The sequence below is a fragment of the Tauraco erythrolophus genome, chromosome 4 (assembly GCF_009769465.1).
Source record: "Tauraco erythrolophus isolate bTauEry1 chromosome 4, bTauEry1.pri, whole genome shotgun sequence".
Classification (NCBI taxonomy): Eukaryota; Metazoa; Chordata; class Aves; order Musophagiformes; family Musophagidae; genus Tauraco; species Tauraco erythrolophus.
In genome coordinates, this window is record NC_141468.1 from 59,567,743 (window position 1) to 59,588,029 (window position 20,287).

General features: G+C 47.4%; 1 protein-coding gene across 1 annotated transcript in view; it reads right to left on the reverse strand.

The window, feature by feature from the left end:
- The window catches only part of CACNA1I (calcium voltage-gated channel subunit alpha1 I), a 166,496-nt gene extending 148,042 nt beyond the window's left edge, over nt 1–18,454 (reverse strand). The window contains exon 1 of the mRNA XM_086610187.1: nt 18,174–18,454. Coding sequence (XP_086466313.1) covers nt 18,174–18,454 — 281 coding nt within the window. The remainder of the gene's footprint in view (nt 1–18,173) is intronic.
- Nucleotides 18,455–20,287: the final 1,833 nt, after the last annotated feature.

Below are 20,287 nucleotides of genomic sequence, written 5' to 3' on the forward strand. Positions count from 1 at the left end.
CCAAATAAGCCTTGGGCATTTTTATTGCCCAGAAACTTAGGAATGTATCTCCCAGGTTGAGCGCAAGAAGAGGGGTGGACTAAGTGCCACAGGCAATCTTTTGAAATGTAAAACTGGAGGAAAGACTCAGCTATCCCAACATGACAAAATAGGGACCGTCAGTGCATTTAACTACTCTTCTAGAGACACCTGGTATTTATCTCCACTGTGTTTGTCTCAGCAAAGGGGAGATGTTGGCACAGGCACAAGCCTCAGGAGCTTGCAGCAGTTCCTCTGCTCTGCCTCCTTCCCCTGCCTCTCCCTCTGACATTGCAGGGGAAGTGACAGAGGGGCTTGCCCCACGTGCAGTGCTTGGTCTGTCTCTCTGTCTATGGGGAACAGGAAAACAGAAAATACAGGGACACAATTCACCATAGCACAAGGACAAGGAGACACAAGGTCACATTCAAATGGGGTAGAGAGGAAGAAGAGTCAAAAAAGAAACATAGAGCAGGCCCCGTGCAAACACAGGTACTGCTGGCCAACATAGCAATGACAGATTCCCTTCTGTCCCTAAACCACAGCCATGCAATCGTGGCCCGACATATCCAAAATGACTGCAGCTTTGGAATTTATGCCTCCTTCTAGGAGTCTAACTCAGAAACACCCAACCCTGAAGTTCTAGCTTACTCCCCCACCTCAGGAACCTGAGTTACAAGAGTCAGGAGTTCCTTGAAGTTTTGGGTAACCTCAAAGCTGCCACCTTCCTCCTCCTCATAGAGGAAGGTCTGAGTACACACTTAATGCTACTTCTGTATCTCTAGAGCATGCTAAAAAGCCCCATGGAGGAGGATATCCCAAAGCAGACCTCCTCAGCCTGTTCTCCCCTCCCTTGCAGCCCTTGGAGGATGTTGTTCCATGGGAAGTGGGCAGATTGTTCAGATGATGAGGAATTGGTTGGATGGTCACATCCAGAAGGTAGTGGTCAACAGCTCAATGTCCAGATGGAGATCAGTGACAAGATGTCCTTCAGGGGTCTGTATTGGGAACAGCACTGTTTAATATCTTCATCAATGACACAGTGGGATTGAGTGCACCCTCAGCAAATTTGTACCAGCACCAAGCTGAACGGTGCAGTTGACGCACCTGAGGGACAGGATGCCATCCAGAGGGACTTAGACAAGCTCAAGAAGTGGGGCCATGTGAACCTCATGAAGTTCAACAAGGCCAGATGCAAGGTCCTGCACATAGGTCAGAGAAATCCCCAGTATCAATACAGTCTGGGGGATGAAGGGATTGAGAGCAGCCCTGCTGAGAAGGACTTGGAGGTACAAGTGGATGAAAAGCTGGGCACGAGCAGGCAATGTGCACTCGTAGCCCAGAAAGCCATGCATATCCTGGGCTGCATAAAACGTAGTGTGGCCAGCAGGTGGAGGCAGGTGATTCTTCCCCTCTACTCCACTCTGGTGAGACCTCACCTGGAATACTGCCTCCAGCTCTGGAGCCCTCAGCACAGAAAAAACATGGACCTGTTGAAGCCAGTCTAGAGGAGGGCCACAAAAATGATCAGAGGGATTGAACACCTCTCCTATGAAGACAGAAAGCTGGGGTTGTTTTGCCTGGAGAAGAGAAGGCTCTGGGGAAATGTTAGTGCAGCCTTTCGGTAGTTAAAAGGGGCCTATAAGAAAGACCGGGAAAAACTTTTCAGCAGGGCCTGTTGCAACAGGATGAGGGGTAATGGTTTTAAACTAAGAGGGTAGATTTAGACTAGATAAGAAGAAATTTTTTTATGATGAAGGCGTTGAAACACTAGAACAGGTTGCCCAGAGAGGTGGTAGATTCTCCATCCCTGGAAACATTTAAGGTCAGAATGGACAGGGCTCTGAGCACCCTGATCTAGTTGAAGATGTCCCTGCTGTCAGCATGGGGAGTTGGACTGGATGACCTTTAAAGGTCCCTTCCAACCTAAACTATTCTATGATACTGTAAGTTCCCCTTCACTGAAGGCAGAACGCACATTTCACCTTCTACAGTCTACCTATAATCTGGATTCATGTCTCACACCCAGCCAGAGAATCCCTGACGTGACAGCTCAGGGAAATCAAATGAAGTGTCAATCCTATTTCATTTTTCAGTAAAATAACCCCCATATGGGAGAAAACACAGTTTCCCCAGACATCTGCCACACATTCCAGAAAAACGCATTACAGGCATGCCACTAAGTGTGAAATAGATTTTTGAAAGTTAAAAAGCTATTGGATATTTAAAGTATGTGTGACATATCACAATATGCTGGAAATGCATTTTAAAGAAATAACAGCACCTCAAAGATACTGTGGATGGATGCAATTAATCCTGTACTTTAAAAAGCACAGAATAACACTTGACTAACCTGATCTCCTTCTATGACAAGGTGGATGAAAGAAAGGCTGTGGATGTTATCTACCTAGACTTTAATAAAGTATTTGACACCATTTCCCACAGCATTCTCCTGGAGAGACTGGCTGCTCTTGGCTTGGCCAGGCATATGTCTTGCTGGGTAAAAAGCACAAGTTTTATGAGGAGCAGCTGAGGGAAGCAAAGTTGTTTAGCCTGGAGGAAAGGAGGCTGAGGGGAGACCTTACTTCTCTCCACAACTACCTGAAAGGAAGTTGTAGCAAGGTGGGTGTTGGTCTCTCTTCCCAAGTTACAAGAGATAGGACAAGAAGAAATGGCCTCAAGTTGCACCAGGAGAGGTTTGGATTGGATATTAGGAAAATGTTTTCACTGAAAGGGTTGTCAAGCACTGGAACAGGCTGCCCAGGGACATGGTGGAGTCACCATCCTTGGAGGCATTTAAAAGACATGTGGATGTGGTGCTTAGGACATGGTTTAGTGGTGGACTTGGCAGTGCTAGGGTAAGGGTTGGACTTGATGATCTTAGAGGTCTTTTCCAATCTAATGATTCTATGAGTTAAAAAAAAAACCAACAAAACATAACCCTGGGTTATAGTTCTCTAGAAGAGGAAGGTTTTTTCAGAAGTACCTACTTTAATAGTTAGTTATTGTATTGTTGGTGAAACTTGAGACTTCAGTGAGAGCTGAACTAAATGGTAGAAGTCTGTATGCAGCTACACTGATAACACTAATTTTAATTAATCCTACCCCAAACTCTTCTCCCTTCCAACATCCAGTCCCATTTGCTTAGAGCTTCATCTGACTGGCAGCTTGAGCTGAAACTTCCATAGCAGGTATCACTGCTTTTATTTTTGTTGGAAAATTAAGGTGAATTTCAACAGTGCAGAAGCATTTGAGAGTTTTTTTTTGACTAGCGCTTGTTGCTGGATGCTCTGAAACACTTTCACACTGGGCAGCAGTTTAGCCTCCAAGACCTCTTTTGCTCATCCTGTAAGAACTCAAACAGAGATAAATTAGCAGCTGCCATGGGGAAAAAAAAAATATATAAGTCATGCTTTGAATATGCTCAGGAGAGACTATTTTGATACGACTCAATCCAATAAATTAAGACAGAATTAAGGATGAATGTGGAACCTCAGTTTCTTCCTCTCCGCACTGCCTTTACGAAACAATCTTTCATTGCACATCAATGTGTTTTTTCCACAGGATCCCTGCATCCACAGGGAGGGATGGTGTTCAGTGAAGACAGTGATGGGCTGCCTGTTTAGCCAATGAGCCTTACAGAAGTTTGCTGACAGCAGGAAAACAGAAATAAGCAGGAGCAAAAAGGGCAGGCTCAAGGGCAAGGACTTTACTTCACCCCACCAACCTCAGCTGGGATGCTTCCATCCCACCCCTCCTCACTGCAGCCCGAGCCCTCCAGCCCTGCCAGCGTGCCTCCACTTGGGCTCACTGCCCCAGCCTTTGCCTTCTCAGCCAGCTTCTTCCCATCCACCTCACCTCCCCCTCTCTGGGCCTTACCAGCTTACGCAGTCCCCAGGTTGCTCGCTCATGCTGTCACTCCCCAGTCCCTTCTCTCTGGTGGGCAGATATCTGGTGGATCAGTTTTCCACCTCAGCTTCCTGCTGGCTGCCTGACGCTCTGGACTTACTTTCCTCCTGGGCTTCTCAGTCCCCCAATTCCAGTATCCTTCCCAGGCTTTTTGACGAGTTCCTGTCCCCTAGACTTCAAATTAAAATTTCACTAAGGGATAAAAAGTGTTACAATGAGAAAAAGTCAGGCAGATTTCAAAAACTATGTTACTACCTCATGTAAAAACAAAAACTAAGTCTTCCATTTCTTTGGTTCTGTTTGTGTGCATAGCCCTTGTATGAATTGTGTGAGTTCAGAGATGCTGCTGGGCAGGAGATGAAGGAAAAATATTACTCATCATCCAGCAAGGAAGAAACTGTATTATCAGGAGGTCATTCATGTAGGGAAAGACGACGGCATCAACCCATAATAAATAGAAACAAGGAGGCTGTAGCATAGGATGAAAAAATGCTACAAGGAAACTGAGAAGACTGCTGTCTCCAAAGGCTTTTCCTGTATAAAACAAGTGGGCTACCACCTAGGGCCCCTCCAGTCACTAAAATCCCATTTGCAAAGAGGGCTCCAGATAGGAAGACGAGCAGTTGCCAGAGGATGCTAAACAGTGGGTCAACAAGTATGGAGAAGAGAGGAACGAACTCCAAAGCAGGGAAGGAACCTACTCCATCAAGGAAACGAATCAGAAAGGAGCCACAGGGAAAGGAAAAAACAAGCAAAACAATTGCCTTGAGGAAAAAAATAACATCCTTCATTAAGAAATATCACAGTTGGCCAGTGGCACTGAACATCAGGCAGTACCACAAAGCAATATATTATTACTGTTGCACTTCTATGAGCACATCTTTTTTAATATAATTCACTTGTGACACGTTTTCAAGGCCTGGCCTGAATCTCACATGTGGGCAGAGCAGAACCTGCCAGATCCACCCATAAAACCAGGAGACTTACTCAAAGGAAAAACTGCATCACAAGTTGGTAAATATGTGAACAAAAACAATGACAAAAATTGTAATACATCACAAAGCACACTTCTCAAATATGTTTTAGCTTAGTTATTGATAACAATGCTTGTTAACGATGCCTTCTAGCTGGCTGGTAAATGATCTGTAGTACATTTTGTAGAAAACAAGGACATTGTATTCATAAGGGGACTTATTGCCACACTAGAGTGTCAAGTTCTTGGCTGAGAAGCAAGATGCAGGATACAGGTAAATGTAGGAAGCATCCTTTTGGAGTGCGTGAATAACGGGGCAAGGCAGATTTGCCAAGTACGCCTTCATAGCATTTTAGTGTGATCCAAATAATAAGCAGGGCTTGGAAGGCAAGCAGAGATTTTGTATCTCTGACTTGAGAGACTATCAACCTCTGCATGGAAGAAAATATTTCTCCACCCTCAAATATTGAGCTCCTGCCTCTTCCATGCCATGAAACAGAACAGCTGCTGTTTCTTACAAACTGCCTGTTTCAATAGGGAGGTTAATATTTTACCATGTGTTTTCTTTCCATTCCTTCTCTTCTTGCCTGTTGAGGCAAATCTCACAGCTAGCATTACAAGCACTAGATTCAGCAGCTTTCTCCTGGATGAATTTGTACTGATGTTAGCCCTTTTCATCCGTGACTCTAAGAGCTGAAATCCGACAAGAGGTACATTCGGTTCACTCCGCCTCTCAAGACATCCAGTTACTTCAAGCTACAAGCAATCTAAAAGCCCTTGTGGTATTTCAGCATTTATGCTACTCTGGGGAGGCAGCAATAAACAAAACCAAGTTATTAAAGTCAAGATGAAACAGCTCTTGCAAAGGTTTGCAGGTCAGTCCTCAAAGGCTGAGGCAGCAGGGGCAGTCCAACTGTTGTAAGCAAACCCTCGAGCACCTTGCCCAGCTTCCGAGCTGAGGCACAGGGCCAGGAGACCACAGCTACGCAGCTCCCAGCCAGCTGAGCTTGCATCTGTCTACATCTGCCCACAAGAGTCAGTCGTACTGAGCAGGGATTAACAGGGAGCTGGCTACCTCCCAGAGGGGAACAGTGCCAGCTCCTCCTGCAGCAAGTCTCACCTGAGCTGATCCAGAGGATGCCCACCTGCTAACACCCTGCTCCGTAGAGCAGGGCCTCGTTCTTGCTGCCAGAGTGGGTCTACCCCTTGTACCCTGCCATCCATCTCAGTCCTACACGCTGACACTCGAGATGGGGATGTCAGGCATGACACTGGGAGGGCACAGGAGGGTAGGTGTTGACCTAGGAGAGGAATAATGCTCTAGATGGGATAGAAGTAACCTGTGAGGACAAGGAGGGTGAAGAGCAACAATCCCACTCTACCACAGCACAACCACCAAGCTTGGGTCACCGCTTCAGATATCACCACGCTTTCATCCGTTCAGCCTTACCTCTCACCAAAATCACCTATTCTCCTGTCACCCTTACTCTGTTCCCCAACTTTGCCCCCTTTCCTGCCCTCCCATAGCCCCATACTGTACCTCCACTGCAGGTACCCACAGAGAGGAGAAACCCACTCTTCACAGGTAAGCTCTATAAACCTCTGCAGAGCCTTGACCTTTTCCCTGCTTCTAACTAAGCCAATGAGTTATGCCCCCGGCTTAAATCCTACCTTCAGACCTTCCCCTTTAGCTCCCGACCATTCTCCCCAGGAAGCCTGTTGTCCACGATGCTGGCTAAGAAGGACACCCTACAGAAAGAGCCAATTCAAGGGTGGCAGCAATCAACGGAGACAAGCTGCTACCAGCAAAACCCAGGAATGACAGTGAGGGATGAAAAAAAAGGAGAGGGGGAAAATGACAGACTGCCACAGATGGAGAAAGGAGAGGGGAGAGACAGGGTGGCTAGTCACAGGAGGGGCTGCTGGAGGAGTTGCAGAGACTCGGCAGCTTCAAGTCACACTCGAGGAGGGGGAGCAACAGCAGATTTTATAGACTCGAGCACGGTAGGCGATGATGAGGGGAAAACAGGAAAGAAAATTAAAGGGAGAAAGGATAAGCAAAGTGTGGTTTTGTATTGTTAACAAGGACAGATTTCTCTTTCCTCCTGGATGAGCTGCAGTACATAAGTGTAAATGGCACCATTGTCTCAGGGGACAGATGGTCACCCACATTACAACTCTGCACATCCCTCGTCCCGTCCAAGGGAGCAACTCCCCTCCCCTGGTCTGCACCGATGCAACAGGCAGGGAGAAAGCTGGAGAAAAGGGAGGCAGGGATAGGCATCCTTCAGACAGGAAGGTCAGGCTGAGCTCTCCATTGCCACCAGCTGACCTTGAAGTCAGGATTGGGCAGGTAAAAGCTGTTAGCACCACAGCACTGCACTTGAATTCCAGCCTCCTCATCCAAACACCTGTGCAGGCCTTCCAGCAGGAGGATTACACCTCCATCACACCACCTCCTCACTCCCTCCACCGGTCCTTGATAGCAGTCAATAAAGATCAAGCATTCATGCTGATTCTTTCAGACCTATCAACCACCTTTGACACCATTGATTACAAGGATTTGTTGAGATGTCTGCCAAGCTCAGCAGGGATTTGCAGCATGGTGCTGAAGTAGCTGTTCCCAACCTAGATAACCTCCACTCATCACTTCCCATCAGTTTCTGTCTTACATCTTCATAATCACACTTCAACTCTTATTTTACAAGTCCAGCTGCGCCCTTACCCACCTTCCTTGCTCATCTCAGCCCTGCTGTCTGTGCCAGGTTTGTGTGGCACAGTTTTAGTAGCAGGGGAGGGGCTACAGGGATGGCTCCTATGAGAAGCCACTAGAAGCTTCCCCAGCTCCAGGTCAAACCCACCTCTGGCCAAGTGGGACCTACCTCTGGCCAGGGCCAAGCCAATCAGTGCCCCTGTGAATTACATTTTAAGAAGGGACAAAGAAACCTGCACCATGCAGGAGTTCATTGGGCCAGTCAGGCCTGGCATGGCTGCAGCAGGAAGAGTGAGATGTGAAAGAAACAACTCTGCAGACACCAAAGTCAGTGAAGGAGAAAGAGGCATTGTGCCAGAGCTGAGATTCCCCTTTAGCCCATGGTGAGATGGCAGGCTGCCCTCCCACAGACCATGGAGATTAACAGTGGAACAGTCCATGAAGACCTGCAGCTGTGGAGGACCCCATGCCAGAGCAGGTGGCAGTGCCTGCAGGCAACCATGATTCCATGGGAAAGCCCATGCTGGAACAGTCTGTTCCTGAAGGACTGCACCCCATGGGAGGGACCCACACTGGGGCAGTTCATGAAGGACCACACTCTGTGGGAAGGACTCACATTGGAAAAGTTTGTGGAAAACTGTCTCCCACGGGAAGGGACCTCCATGCTAAAGCAGGGGAAGAGTGTGAGGTATCCTCCCCCTGAAGAGGAAGGAGCAACAGAAACAACATGTGACAAATTGACTGCAACACCCATTCCACATCCCCCTGAGCCACGGTGGGGAAGGTGGAGTCAGTAAGAAGGGAGAAGTAGGGAGAAGGTGGTTTTAATATCTGGCTTTGTTTCTCATTATCCTCTCTGATGCAATTGTTAACAAATTAAATTAATCATTTCCCCAAGTGGAGTCTGTTTTGCCTGTGACCATAATTGGTGGGTGATCCCTCCCTGTCCTTGACTTGACCCACAAGCCTTTGGTTATATTTTCTCCTCCCCATCCCACCGGGGGAGGAGTGAGCAAGTGGCTCCATGGTGCTTAGTTGCCAGGTGGGCTAAACCATGACACCATCTCAGCCTCCTTCCCAAGCTGCTCATCACAACTCTGCTGTCCTCTCCAGCCAGAATTAAAACATCCCCTCTGGCTAACCCGTCCCATCCTCCGAAGTTTCTCCCGAAATGATGCCTGCTCGTTTCAGCAGTGGAGCCCAGAGCACCCCTCCAGGGAGGGGAGGCAGGTGATGCAGCGGAACCTGCAACATCCCCTTCCTGACAGAGGAGTACAGCTGATGTGAGGCAGCACAGTGCAAACCCATGGCCCAGGGAGCAGCAGCAACTAAGAGCAGGGCAAGCCCAACCCACCAAACAGATCATAGAATGGTTTGGGTTGGAAGGGACCTTCAAGATCATCTAGTCCCAATCCCCTTGCCATGGGCAGGGACACCTTCCACTACATCAGGTTGCTCAAAGCCTCATCCAACCTGGCCTTGAACACTTCCAGGGATGGAGCATCCACAACTTCTCTGAACAATCTGTTCCAGTGCCTCACCGCCCTCAGAGGGAAGAATTTCTTCCTTAGATCTAATCTAAATCTACCTTCTTTCAGTTTAAAGCTGTTGCCCCTCATCCTATCACTATATTCTCTTGTCAAAAGTCCCTCTCCAGCTTTCCTGTAGGCCCCCTTTAAGTACTGGAAGGCTGCTATAAGATCACCCTGGAGCCTTCTCTTCTCCAGGCTGAAAAACTCCAACTCTCTCAGCCTGTCTTCATAGCAGAGGTGCTCCAGCCCTCAAATCATTTTCATGGCCCTCCTTTGGACTCACTCCAACAGCTCCATGTCCTTCTTGTGTTGGGGGTTCCCAGAGTTGAATGCAGTATTCCAGGTGGGGTCTCACGAGAGCAGAGTAGAGGGGCAGAATCACTTCCCTGGTGGCCACGCTTCTTTGAATGCAGCTCAGGATATGGTTGGCTTTCTAGGCTGCCAGCGCACATTGCTGGCTCATGTTGAGCTTCTCATCAACCAGCACCCCCAAGTTCTTCTCCTCAGGGCTGCTCTCAATCCATTCTCTGCCCAGCCTGTACTTGTGCTTGGGATTGCCCTGACTCATGTGCAGGACCTTGCACTTGGCTTTGTTAAACTTCATGAGGTTCACACAGGCCCACCTCTCCCTTTTAACAGCCTGGTAGCACTTCCCACCCCTGCTCAGCCCTCCTCCTGCTGCCCACACCAGCAAGAGACTGCAAACCCTGTTTCAGCTAAGCACACCTCAAACAAGACCTCCTTCGCCCCTGCCCTACAGCTGGCAGTGAAGCACAGGATAGGCGGTGGCATGGAGATGTGTGAGGGACTCGGGGATGGGGCTGGCCAAGGTGTGCTGGGCCAACCAGAACCAGTGGGCAAAGTGAGCACAGGATAGAAGTGGGTGCAAGCTTGAGAATCTTACACCAGGCTGCAGCATTCCTACACCTTCACCTTCCAAAGACAGCATCTCTCTAGGACTACAAAGATCTCCAGCTCAGAGGCTGACAGCTTGGCAGACTCTTCTCTCCTGTTCTCTCCATAGGTCTGAAATGCGCCAAGTGTTTCACAGCCCTTCCTCTTTACCATCCTGGAACCAGCTGCAGGCCATTTGATGCAAAAGAGTAGCAACCTTCTTAACCATTCCTCACCTGAAGCACCTCCTGTCAAATATTGCACTCAACATGCAGCAAATTCAGCTGGCTGCAGGCCCTTCCCCATGGTCTGGGGTGGGAAGAGTGTCAAGTCCTCAAATAGACAGCTGGTCAATTTGTTAGTGGTTAATTGCATTATTTAATTCACATTGTTATGACAGAACATGCTATTAGAGGTCTGGTCAGAGTATTTTATAGGTTTTAAACTCAAAATGAGTATTTTTATTGCCCTATTTATCCAAGAGCCCCCTCCGGCTCCCTCACACACCGTGCTCCAGTGTTCACAAAGGCTGAAAAACACAAAATGACCATTTTTCAAAGAGTAAGTGGTTCTCATCTCCAAGGCAAAAATATATTCCACTGAATAAACACGATATGCTCCAGAAGGGTTTTTCAGCATTTGCTTTGGTTCAGCACCACACTTTGCAGGACAATGGGGAGGTCCACTAAGGCAGGTGCTGCCACCATCCCTGCATTCGGCTGAGCACATCGTCCCTCTCCTCTGGCCTGGCACTACCAGGTACCCCCCCCCAGGCTGGCACAAACCACACTGTCTGCACTGGATAACACTATAGTATACAACAAGACCAGACCAATCTCCCCAACCTAACCTGAAAAGTAACAGCTGGTGCAAATAGGTCTGTTTTCACTAGGTAGAGCAGAACAGCACTGATGAACACCAGACAAGGATGAGGCTTTCATCATCTACTCTCACACCTGCTTTCCAACACTTTGCACATTCATTGACCAGAAATCCAGGGACCATATTGAGATACCTCATAAAAAAAATCTGTTGCAGCAAGAGTCCCAGCCCCACTTTCCTGAAGCGCTAGTGCACAGAGCATTAGCAGGTCTTTTATTGCTTTTGACACATATTGGGTAAACAGGAAAGTACAGCATACACACAGCAAAAAAATTACCCCTCTCCTAAACCACAGTCTCCTCTATATTTCACAGATAGCCCTTCCTCCAACAGCAGGAATCTATCTCCTTCAGTAATAGGGAAAACGCTCAGAGCTTTGCATGAAGACAGCAGGTATGCACTAAGAATTTTTTCAGCCTTATTTCTGATTTTGTTAGACCCCATGGACATTAACACTTCAGTCAGAGCTCTGGTTTTGTTTGTGCTTTTGTCCAGCTTCATTTCCAACCCATGGTCTTTGACTTCTCACTACAAAAACCTCCAGAGAATAAGCTAAAGGGATGGGAGGCAGCAAGATATCCTGTCTCAGCATTTGTGCTTAGATATACAGGGCCAGCTTGCAAGTCAGCCAAATTTAGACCTCATCCCTTTACATCTGCCCACTTGCCTGGAATTGCACACATCTCATACACACAACCCAGCCAATTTCTTACAGATCACAAGCATGCAAATCCCCGTCAAACACATCCATCCCTTGTGTGCTACTAATGACAATGCGCAAGTTTAAATTCCATTTACACCACATCTGACTGTGCAATCAATCCCTCTAAACTTCCCATTGTAAACTTCCACACCAAATGACCCACACTAACCATGCTCCCTCATCACTCCCTTCCTTCACAACTACTCATGCAGGTCCTGAGCCCTGTCCTGCTCCCTCTGCCTCTGCCTACCAACCACAACCAGGAAACAGGGTTTCTATCCCCAGAAAGAAGCTGGAATTTATAGAACTACTTTTTCCCCAATCCAGAGCCCAGGCAGATGGTGTGTCTTTCCCTCCCCTTACCAAACTATGATTGCCCGATATTTCATTACAGAAGCACTAAAATGTTGAGACTGGACCATTTCCAAAAGCAAACCTGCTCCCTATATTCCTCTTTGCCTCCCCCCATAGCATCTGGGGAAAAAAAGAGCATAGCAATCAAAGGCAGCCTGGGATGCTAGACAGCAACTCCTGCAGCCCACTATCCAGAAACTCCCTCTTAAGTAAAAAAGAAAAAACAGTCACCTCCAGAGAGCGACTTTGCCCTCTGAAGGGAGAGGAGGTTAAGTTCCACTTGCTGAATTTCCTGCTACAGCTGGCAGTCTGTCAAATGTCTATGGAAAGCACATGGATGCCTGGTTTTCAGACAGGTAGAGTTAGATGGGGTGAAGCCCAGCCATCTTCCAAAACAAAAGAATTAGCAGAAAAATTAAGGGTCAGTTCTCAAGCATAGGAAACAACTGCTTTTCAAGCTCATATTGTTAACACAGAAGGGGAGGAGGGCAGTTGAGCATAGATTGATCCTGGGGAGATGGCCATGTTGGCCTAGTGCATGCATTCCCTTCAAATATTTGTTTATGGACAATTGGCTTATTAAAAGTCACACTTATTCACTAATAGCAAACTTAATTCCACCAGTAAGGAGCTTGGCAGAAAACCCAGCATGATCTAAAGCAGGCTTGCCCCCTTTTAAAGCTTGAAAAGCATTCGGCACATGCCCAGGGGAACACCACTGCCACCAACACTGTGTGTCCACCAGAGACCTCTGGATCAGCTCAGCTTCCTGTGCAACAGGAGCAACTACGAAGTTTATTTAGCATGGTGTGGACTGCAGAGAGGTTAGATAACCTTTTACAGGAAAAAAAATAATCTCGCACTTGTTGGATCTTGGGTATACAGATATATCTGTTGGCTGGAAGGTCTACAGAGCTGTGTAATCAACAGAAATCAGTCCGTTCCTAAAGGCACAGCAGCAACATCTGCTTGATTATCTAGAACGATACAAAGCTATGAAGTCCTCAAGTAAGTGCCAGATTCTGCAAATCTAGCTCAGAAGACAGGTGAAAAGAGAGACAGGAGTGATCTGTTTTTAAAATGGAGAAGCAGAAATAACATATGCATTTTACTGCTTTCCAAGTATGCACATAAAAGCTGATACTGCTGACCCAAGAGTGGAAAGCCATGATCCCTAGGACCTCAAGAATGATGACTGCTGCTTAAAATTCATAAGCCACTTAATTCTTAATGTATTATTATACCTTCTGGTCACATTTCCAAGCTTTTTTCTACCTACTAGAGAGGCAGGAACTTTTCTTTTTTATTTATAGATACACAACACATACATATAAATAAATGTACATGTGTAAAAAGAAAAGTAAACCTCATCAGAGGATTACAGGAGCTCAGGCCTTAAGACAGACATCAACTACTACAAGACTTGCAATAAATTAGCAGCTGGTGTTTGCTTATTAATTAACTATATCCAGTTGTTATGAAAACTGCATCCAAGGTTTAACAGTACACAAGACAACAGCTTAAGGCAGAAACAAGTACAACATACTACAGAAGCTGCACGTAAAATTTCAGTCACACAAAAACAAATTGCTCAAACCGGTATTTGTCCAGGGTGTAATATATAACACCCTATTCACCCAAAGCTTATTAATGAGCAAAAGATTTGTCGGCCTCTCAGCCATGTGTCATCCGAAAAGCAGTGGCTTTGGCAGCAGTGTCCCCATGCACCATGGCATCACCTAGAGAAGCACCAATTACCAATCCATGCACACATCATTCTCTTTGCTCCTCCAGCATTTGTTTCTCTGCTCCCATAGGGCAGCATCAGCATGAAACACCACTATTGCCATCAACAACTATCCTACACTCAGTCGGCTTGTACATAAATGATAACTGTGGCATCAGGCAGGGAGGAAGTAGGAAATAAATCTGTAGGTTTTCCCAGTTCCCGATCAATATGCCCCAGGCCAGCCCTGTCTCCTTGTGCACCAGGCACATAGTCCAAGCCAACAGAGCCGCCCGTACACGTTACAGGAAAGGTAGCCCCAGAAGCATGGTAGGGCTTTCAGGGACAAGCAGGATGGCAAGGCCCCGACTTAGAGGATCTTTAAAGCTAATGAGCTACAAGGCAGCTCCTCAGTGCACACAGGCAGTCACACTAGCTTCAGGAAGCCACCCTGTTCTATTCCCTATAAAACACAGCTCCTGGTACTAAAAATTAAGTGCATATGTAAGCTTTTGCACAACTGAGACCTGACTCCTTGCTCCTACACCACTGAAATTAACTGAAAATACAACACTTTACTGCCTGAGAGCAAAACAGAAGCCCAAATGGCCAACACACTTCGCAAATGAGGGAAGCAGGCTAGTACATAACAAAAAGTGAGAAAATGACGGAGCGGTGAACTGCAGAGCCTATCTCGTTACTGCTACAGTTTTAGCATTGATTCTTTTTAATGGCACACTTCACTGTTGCTCTCACTGTCATGTCAATATTATAGATACGACAGCAGAGGGAGGTCTGGGCCTCCTGGAAAGAGTTTCTTTTAAAGAAAGGCTCAAAGGACAAACCAAATCTATTGCCTTTGACCCCAGGGATAGATGAAGTGTAAAGTCTTTGTGGAACCCCAAGGAGTCAAACAGGGATGCAGACATCCAGGCATCTCTCTCAATCTTCTCATAATTTGCAAAGTGCATCAGGATCCATTTGTGAGGCGCCATGTGGCATGCCCTTTATTTAGTCCCAAACACTTTATAAATACCTAAGATGAATGCTACGCAGTTGTTTTGGAAACATGTTTTCACACTTTTCACCCTGTTTCCCCTCTAAGCTCGATTTGAAATCCCATCTGACAGAGCTTTGGTTTTATAAAAGCAAAAAAATTTTACAATCTCTCTTATAATAATATCTCAAATATTGACTGTGTTAATTTTGTAGCTATGACAGCCCCATGGTCCACAACTCAGAGCAGCCAGCCTTCTGCCTGTTCATCAAAACAGAAATCAACCTAAACAAATCATTTGGCAGGTCACTCACGTGCTGCGTCACACCGGGCTCCTTTCTGACAGGCACACTAACCAAGAGCAGAGCCAGGCTCCAGGTGCACGTTGCATCGCGTACCCAGCTGATTACGCCGCAGTTACCTGTACCTAACAAGGTTAATCAGGATTAAAATAAAAAACCTGATCACCAATAAACTAGGGCAATTCAAGCATTCATTCTCACTGTACATAAAGCCACTCTGGGAACACGTAATCACCTAACTTGAAAGCATCGGGGTCCTTTTCACCATACAGCACAACAGCAAAAAGCACAGTTAATACTTCCTCTGGGGACAAACGCCACAAGTTTCAGATGGAGCATAGTCCCCATCTTAAAAAGGAGTTAAGGTCTACAATTTTTGCAGTAACAGCATTATACATTTATACACTCATATGCATCCAGAAGTGATTTTAAAGCAGGGATATAAGTGTTTCTTTCTCCTCTTACTGCACTGCAGCAAAGGAATATGGCAGTTGTTTAATAGCACATAACAAAATTGCGGGACTGCTCATGGATGGAAAAACAACCTTCAGGGGAGGGGGATTTAAGTAGGTAGAATGCAATTACCTAAATTGAAATTTGGTGGTTAATGACCTTGTGCTTACAAAAATTGCTACATACTCCTTAACAATCAGAGCTTCCATTTTAAGTCTCATTGACAGTACTTCCGTAACAACAATCATGAAGCTCTGGCCCAGTAGGAAGTCAATGAGAAGATTAACAGACTTCTAATTAATGCCCCATCTTTTTTGCTGAATATTCGGGAAAAGCCAGGTGTTGCCCTGTGACAGTGACTCAGCCTGACCCTGCTTGGCACAAGCACACTGGAGACCCAATATAACACAGATTAAAAACTTCAGACAGGGCAAAAGCAGGCAAGCATATGAATCCTTAGAAGATACAATTTGACTTTCATAGAGGCATCCCTTACAGAGAGGCTCATTCCCAGCCAGGGATGAGACCACAGTGAGTAGTCTGCCACTAGTTCATGGAACTGAACCATTTCTATGGTGTTATTGAAAAAAATAAAAAAAAACCTAAAAAGGAATGCCAAGAACCTGCAAGAAACTTCAGGGTGCAGAAGCAATCTCTCATTTGAAAAAAAATATGGGAACTACTTACCACATGATCCATTCAAAGTGAGGACATCAAAGGAGGAGATGAGTCCTCTCCATTCAGTCTCTGCTTTTCACATCATCTCCTAACTTCACACAGCTGAGCTGAAATCACAGATCCAAAACAACCCTTCCAAAAGGTTTCCAGCAGCCCTACCATTGCCCTTCAGCCCATGTCACATGTGGACAGGTGTAATGTCATCAACAGGAGATTGCATGAGGCTTTTTCCTTCCTTCTATGGCTTCTACTATGAAAAAGTCATTTTCAAATACCATGCATATCTGAGGATTAAAACAAGTGACATTTAAGTACTAAGATGGGCATATAGTGCCTCACTCCTTGAATAACACAGCTCCAACACCTTAAAACAGGCTCCTTGCTATGTACCAAACTGGAAGGACTGTTTTGACTGACTTTTTAGCCAGAAATAAGAACAGGCACATCTCTTCTTCCCCCAAAACCTCCTTCCTCCATTCAAGAGCAAATCTTCATCCCAGACTCAGGCTGTTACTCTTATTTTCTGAATTCAATCTTTGCATTGAGACACGAATCTTTCATGCTTTACTCTGAGGCCACCACATGCTAGGACAAGATTCCCAGGGCACAACAACTAGCACAGACATACAGTGATTGAAAAGCAATACATAACTCAACATGAAGTTTTAAAATTTTAAGGAGCAGCCAGTAGAAACAAAAGCAGAAAACCTAAGCCTCCAACCAGTTCTCAGCCATAACCTGTGCTTGAGACCACAACATCTTTTTAAGAGCTTCTGAGCTTTAAGACAAGAGCTCAGAGCTAAAACAAGATCTCAGAGCTGAAATCCAAACCTTTTCCCACACTTGAAATTAAACAAATCTCCAGCTTCATCAGCCATCTAAGGTTGTCTGTTATTGCTGACAGCACCTCAGGACTTCACCCAGGGTTTGGCTCTTGAAGCCAAAACACCTCTCAGAAACATTTTGCGAGTCTCTGCTGTGTACCCAGACACTCAGATTTAATCTAGAAACCAACCCATCAAAACCGTAACAAGCATCCTTATAGATAAGACCCACCAAACCAGGTACTAAGAAACTTACAAAGATAAAGCACCACCGCTTGAGATTTCTGGCCAGAAAAACATTCAAGTAAAACTTTAGACTAACCCCTCTGATGATTCACCATCTTCTCCACTTCCTCCCCATGTAAAGGGTTCAAACAGCAGCAAATGCTCTCCACCTGTTTTTTATATTGCACCAGGCTCCAGCCCTACAGCGGCCGTTGCTCCCTGGCAGCCTTGATGCTAATGAGCCGTGCAGGCGGTTGTCATTCACACTAGTGGGTCACAGGGGCCCCCTTGCAATCGAGGCACTGAGTGTGAACTGCGACACACGCGTGTTACTGCTGACCTTCTGTGCAAAGGAAGGACGTGCTCACATCCCCTCAGGGCGTGTGAGGCTCAGCGACAAACACTGAACGGATTCTCCCATTCATTCCTGCCTGGACGTCATGACAAGACATCAGCAGGACAGCGACACGTGTCTGCTGGAATGGCGAGGGGTCACCTAGGTATCCTTGCAGTCAAGGTCCAGGAGCAGTGGTTCCCTCACTAAGGGCAAGATGAGCTCTCACTAACACCTGTATGCTCAGAAGGAGGAGCCACCTCTGCCATTTGTGGCAGCCTGCCGACAAGCTCCTAGGCTAGCAGCTCCCGCTCTATCCCAGGGCAGGAGTGAAAAGGGAGCCGGAAAGGGGAAGGACAGGCCTTTCTAGAATACCTCTCCTCACTCCTCCCCTCTCCCCTCACCCAGCACCCTGTGACCAGGGCTGTCAGCAGCTCCCTGTGAAGTCCCTTCTTTCATAATCAGCTTCTTTTGATCACACACCACAACAGCCGAGGTTCCATTTAAACTCAAGCGAGGAACAAAGCAGTTCACTAAATATGTAGGAAACTTCATTCCTTACCTGGCAGGCACCCTGGGAGGGCAGGGAGAGGGGAGGGATGGGGCAGGAGGGAGCAAGAGTCTGGGTGAGAGATGGGGCAGCTCAGAAAGGATATGGGTTGCACACCATTTTGATGCACCAGTTCCGTGGGCTAGTGGTCTGCTTCAAGCAGAAGAAGACAACCGGGGCCAAGTCGGGGTAGGGGACATCAGGGTCCGGTGGCGAGGTGACTTCCTCATCCTCAGCCAGCTCCAAGGAGGGCGGCAGCTGCTCCGGTGGTGTTTGCTGCTCTGAGTCCCCCAGATCCACGGGCTCCAGCGGGCAGACGGCAGAGGCATGAGGGGGCTGTGGGCCCATGGGCCAGGTGGAGGGAGGCTGGGGGACGTACTCTGCCATGCCAGCCACAGGCGAGAACCCCTGGAGACGAGGGGAGAAAGAGAAACGAAACGCACATGAGGAATGAGCAGCAGGAGCACAGCACGCCCATGCTCTCCCAGTGAGTTCGGAGCAGGGGAGAGCTGCAGGACTGATGGTTCTGACAGTGATAAACTGCCGTCGCGCTTTGTGCTGAAGCAAATTTAAGCAAAACTCTCTGGTTTAGCCCCTGCAGTGCAGCATGGCTGTTTCTCTACACCAGCAGTGGGAGCAGGACAGCTTCTGCCAAAATTTCTCTTTTCCGCCAGTCCCTTTCTCCACCAAGACTCTTCCGGCTAGTCCTCCCCATCACTAACCATTTAAATCATCCCTGTAACCCCTGACACACTCTGGTGCGGTGCTGCACCATCTCAGCTGATGGTGCCAACTCTTCTGGAGCCAGCCCGAGCACCTTAACAGAGGACTGCACTTCGGAGCGGCATGGACCCATCCCAACACAAGGCAGCCACTCTGTCCTCACCGTCCCTCACATGGCCCTGCCAGCTCCAGGTTCAGCTCTGCTGCCCCAGCCATGCCCTCACCCACCCCAGGACACGCCGGGTTGGCCTTGTGCCATGCCGCTCCTTGGGCAGGCTCCTTCAGACCGACACTGGCAAAGGCATGTCAAACCCAAACAGAACAGTCACTCATTCAAACAGGGAGCTGTAACGCAGACTGAAAGTGGGATTAAATATTAAGCACCCTTCACTGGAGCTGGTGGAACTCTCCTTTGCCAGGGCAAAGGAGAAGCACCATGAAGACAAGTTGTAAAAGTTATTCAACCAAGCAGAATGGTCAGAGAGTGCAGGTGGACATAGGAAGAGCAGACAGGTCTTACATGCTCAGTGGCACCCGAGCACTGCAGAGCACCATCCTTTTGCTAAAGAACATCACTTTGCCGTCTGGGCACGCTTAACAGCGGACTTGTTCTGGGAGAACGCAAAGCCAAATTTTGTCCATTAAATAGCACAGGGGTAGTGCTTGTCAAAGTGAGGAGAATGAAATAAACCCCAACGCCTGGCTTTGGAGGAGTGTTACAGCAACGCACTTGGGAAAGAGAGCTTGCGCAAGGACTGCCCGATTGTCGCCTGATGGGCACTTTCCTCCTTTCACCCTGTTGGTATGCTCCAGTGTTTGGGGTGCCCGTGCTACCAGTATGAGTTTGAAAGCAACACAAGAGCCCTCAGACACCCCCGCAATACAAAAAGGGCTGAGCAGCAGCAGGAAAGGACGCGTCTGTCACCAAGACCCAGGGCACAGACCTCGTCTCCTTGCTTCCTGGCCACAGGTTATTTTCTCAGGCACTCGGCTCAGTCCCTTTCACTGTAGGAGCACGCAGCCCACCCACATCTCCGCTGACACTGCTCTGCCTTGGCATGCTGCACCCTTGATGTCTCAGCCTGATACCCCTTTGATGCCCACGCTGCTGGATCCATGATCTCCAGTGCTCTCCTCAGTACTCATCTGCCAGATCCGGCCAACCTTTCCACCTTGGGCTCTAGCCCCCCTGTTATCCCCTGGTTAAGACCCTGCAAGCTCTGCCTATCCACCCTGTTCTCTCAGCCCCCTGCTTCCAACACACACTTTGATCCAAAGGTTTGCTTGTTCTCTGAGGCTTGATATTTGTCAGAACAAAGAGCAGCAAGCGCAGAGGTTTAGAAAGCAGACATAGTGTCCCTTAGGGAATAGCACAGAGACTCTTCGAATTCATTACCCCAAAGGCCTGCAGCTACTGGAAAGAAACAGGTATTGTGTCTCCTGACTGGCTTTGGGATGCTGTTCATAATTTTTTAACCCCAGTGACAAAAGTGTCAG